This window comes from Xylaria bambusicola (assembly GCF_022495145.1).
Source record: "Xylaria bambusicola strain CBS 139988 unplaced genomic scaffold F5B22scaffold_7, whole genome shotgun sequence".
Lineage (NCBI taxonomy): Eukaryota > Fungi > Ascomycota > Sordariomycetes > Xylariales > Xylariaceae > Xylaria > Xylaria bambusicola.
In genome coordinates, this window is record NW_025953560.1 from 236,892 (window position 1) to 240,447 (window position 3,556).

At 51.8% G+C, this 3,556-nt stretch overlaps 1 protein-coding gene across 1 annotated transcript; it reads left to right on the top strand.

Moving 5' to 3' along the window:
• Nucleotides 1-1,439: 1,439 nt before the first annotated feature.
• On the top strand, nt 1,440-3,107 carry F5B22DRAFT_502929 (uncharacterized protein). The gene is made up of 2 exons (XM_047972470.1): nt 1,440-1,462; nt 1,664-3,107. The coding sequence occupies exon 2, from the start codon at nt 1,732-1,734 to the stop codon at nt 2,788-2,790; it is 1,059 nt and encodes a 352-aa protein (XP_047833821.1). The 5' UTR covers nt 1,440-1,462; nt 1,664-1,731; the 3' UTR covers nt 2,791-3,107.
• Nucleotides 3,108-3,556: the final 449 nt, after the last annotated feature.

A 3,556-nucleotide genomic window follows, 5' to 3' on the forward strand; every position in this document is an offset into this window, starting at 1 on the left:
CTCACATACCTAACTCATAACTCCTACTATACGTCCTACATCCTACATACAGCCACTACCAGTGCACATTTGAAATCTGAGACCGCCTGATCTGGCCCTTCCGATCCGAGTTATATAGTAAAGCGTTTTGTTGACTACCCGATCTGACAACAACCAGATAATACCTCGGATCTGGCCACGAGTTTCCTGCCTGGTGTGACAGGTACCTCTATATATACCTAAGGTATATATATATAAGACATTGATTGGCATTTCGCGAGCGCCCCGTAGCGACCCCTCATCGCATCAAACTCGATCCGGCCTTTCACGGACCTACCCAAGGACAAGCGTCGTCACAAGGTGCGACCAGCACGGCGATAGCATTATCGTTTACTATCTTATTATCATCGCCCGGCGATCCAGACCAATCGTTAATCTACCGCATACACCGTCTCCCCCCCCTCCTCCTTCGCGACTCCTGCATGCTTGCACACTGGCTGTCTACATACCTAAGTACACACCATTTGTACGGCTGTCCGCAGGGCGAAAGCACGCTATAATCTGCTATAATCTGCTATAATCTTTGACGGCGGACTCGCGGCCTGAACCTTGCATTCGACTTGCATCAAAGCGTTTGCGCTTGCAGGCTGCATCGGACTAAACTCCACCTACATCTCCCCCTAACTCGCCGGGTACCTGCCTCTACACTACGCATAGAGGGGCTGACGAGGAGGAAGAGGAGGTTATTTTGCCTACCCGCCTACACACATACTCACTACCTACCTGCCTAGGTACTATTCAAGGTGTTGTAAGTAACCTGAGAGGAGGTAGTTTGCGCCGGTCCGAGGAAGGAGTTTCCTGACTGTAGGGAGGCATACAAGTTCAACGTCTTGTATGTTGCGTGCTGTACACTGTACACACCATACCAGGAGTGGTTTTAGAGCGACGACATAGCCGGTAGCGATAGGCTGGCGCGCGACATCATCCTTCTATCGATTCCCAATTGACGTAGGCCCTGTCTGGTCTGGTATTACCTACAAGTCTGGAATCTGCTTTCGATACAGCTTACGTACGTGCCTACCTACATTTATTGCAAAGCGAGCATCGCGAAACGGAAACCCCAAGAAAGAACCTCAAAGAGTCGCAGGAGGCCCTTCGTCAATTCCCCAACTCAAATCAGCAGTGCCCGCTACCTACTGATCATTGCACGTGTCGAAAGAACGGTGTTCGGTTGCACTTGTTCAGGCACACGCCATCCGGCTGCATCGAGGAGGTACCCAAAGGGCAGAGCGCAGTGCCCAGCGCAGAGCAGAGCAGGGAGTAACCCTTCAGTGATGTAAGTCTACCCCTTCTTTTCCTTGCCCACATGGTACCGACATCCCCATCCCTGGGCTTCGATGAGAAAGCCACCTGGGCAGCAAATGGCAACAGCCAATTTGCCGTCGATTGCGACTGCCCGCCGTTTGATCCATTCTTACTTGTAGTTGACATTTGCTTTCCTGCCTAACATTCATTTACGCCCGTTTCTTAAAGCACACTCACCACTACCACCACTCTGATTCTTTTTGGAACACCATAGCAGCATTTCCTGTCTTGCCTCTTGTTGTCTACGCCCCCGGGTGTCTTTTTGGCCGGTTTTGGAAAAAGTATAACTGTGTTTGCTGATCTTGTACTGGCACATCAGTCATATTCCCCACTCGTCCGTCTACCTTTGCGTCCAAATCGAACCTTACTTCAATCCGATCAACCATCATGAGTCTAGCACAGGCGGCTGCTATCAAGAGTGACCGTCCGTCTTCGACGCCCACCTTGACAGAATCCACCACAAAGCAACCCGAACACGAGACTGGGAAGAGTGAACAAAAGACGAAGAAAAGAGGATTGTTCGGACTTGGCAAGAAGAAGCACGAAGACAAGACGTCCACGCAGAGCAGTCCAAAAGCGGAATCGAGGCTCGCAAGCCCACCCAATACTATTAGCAGAGAGGCAACGAAACGATCCACGACGTCCCGGACACCTGTTGAGAGCCCAAAGATGATACCTTCCTCACCAGGACGGGGATTTCATTCCTCGTCCCCGCGGATGAGCTCACCAGCCGGGTCGCAAATATTCGAGCGAGACGTGCAAGAGAGTGCCATTCTACCCACTTCACCCGCTATTCCATCACATATACAAACAGAGAACCATATCCCACCAGTTCTGGATGCCTCCTCAGAAGCCATTACCGACGACCATCTCAACCCTGACTCGGTCGAGATCGTTACACACATCTCCCACCAGCCAGCCGCCGTCACTGTGGCTGGCGCGCCACTCTACGAGAGCATTTCTAGTTCGTGGACAGAAGACCTCACGGCCCTTTCGGACAGGGAAGAGTCGGCCTCCAACTACGGGTCGTTAGACTCAACTGATGTGCGGCGTCTAAGCTTCATCTCGTTTGCTGATGTCGTGCAGGCTGAGCAAGGCCCCCCTGGACTAGCTACAGGAAGCCGGGATTCAATGCATCTAGCCGGTTTGACATCGCTAGCCTCCATGGGCGTCAACCGCTCACCCTCGCCCATAAGATCACCGGTATCCTCGCAGGCACCAGAGACGTCACCGCCTAACAGCAAATCCGGGTCAATTAAAGGAATTAGCTTGTCCCCCCCAAGGAAGCCGTTGGGCAGCCCCACCTCGACGGAATACAACCTTGGCCTAACTACGGGCGAGCTGGCTATTGAGACCATGTCGCAAGCGCTGAGACGCACAGGTAGCACCGACCTCAGCGCGGCACGGAGTCATCCTATTAGTCCCATTGAGGGGCCATCACGGTGATCGTTTGCAAACCATGTGTTGTTGTTTTTCATAGGGGGCACAATGTAGTTGGCTGGAGTTGAGGTGTTGGTCCGGTTGTGTTCAAGCGGCTTTGAGGATGTCTGCATGCTATTCGACCAAATTTTTTTTTTGTGATGCATATTCTTCACAGCTGCTTGACTGCTTTCCACGGTCGAGTTTTTGTTTCGAGATACACACCATGGATACCATTCGACCGACCCGTGTTTCTGCTTCCCTATTCGCCGCCTCCTTTCCTTTGAGCTCCTCGAGAGGGATATTGAAGATGAAAGTGTCTTGCAGGCCAGTGGTTCTCGTTATTCGTTTATTTAGTCGTTTCTCGTACTTCAGCAAGCAAAGAAATCGGATGGATGGGCGGAGTTGGAAGAATAAATAGCGGTTGCGTCTTTTTTCTCTTCTTCTATTATGCTTTCTCTTCTGATTTGGTCGTATTCTGTACCCTTCATTACCGCAGCAGACTTTTCTGTTGTTGGTGAATGATTCGCTCTGTCGATGGGGATGAAAGGTGTCAGACCAAAATCAAATTGAAGAGAAGGATATTTTGAGACTGTGCTATATTTTTGCGGTACGTGTTGATAGGTTGGGGGGTTGAGACGAGGGTTCGGACCGTTTACAATGCGATGCTGGGGCGGAAGAGACTGCTGGCGGAGGTCAGGCGAGGCGAGGCGAGTTAATGTGATGAGATGGAAGAAAGATTTTTTGGGGGGGGGGGGGGGGGGGGGGGGGGGGGGGGCGGGGAGGGGGGGGG

Bases quoted from the DNA above. Each gene is read 5' to 3' on its own strand.
- F5B22DRAFT_502929 (XM_047972470.1), top strand. From the start codon at position 1,732: ATGAGTCTAGCACAGGCGGCTGCTATCAAGAGTGACCGTCCGTCTTCG.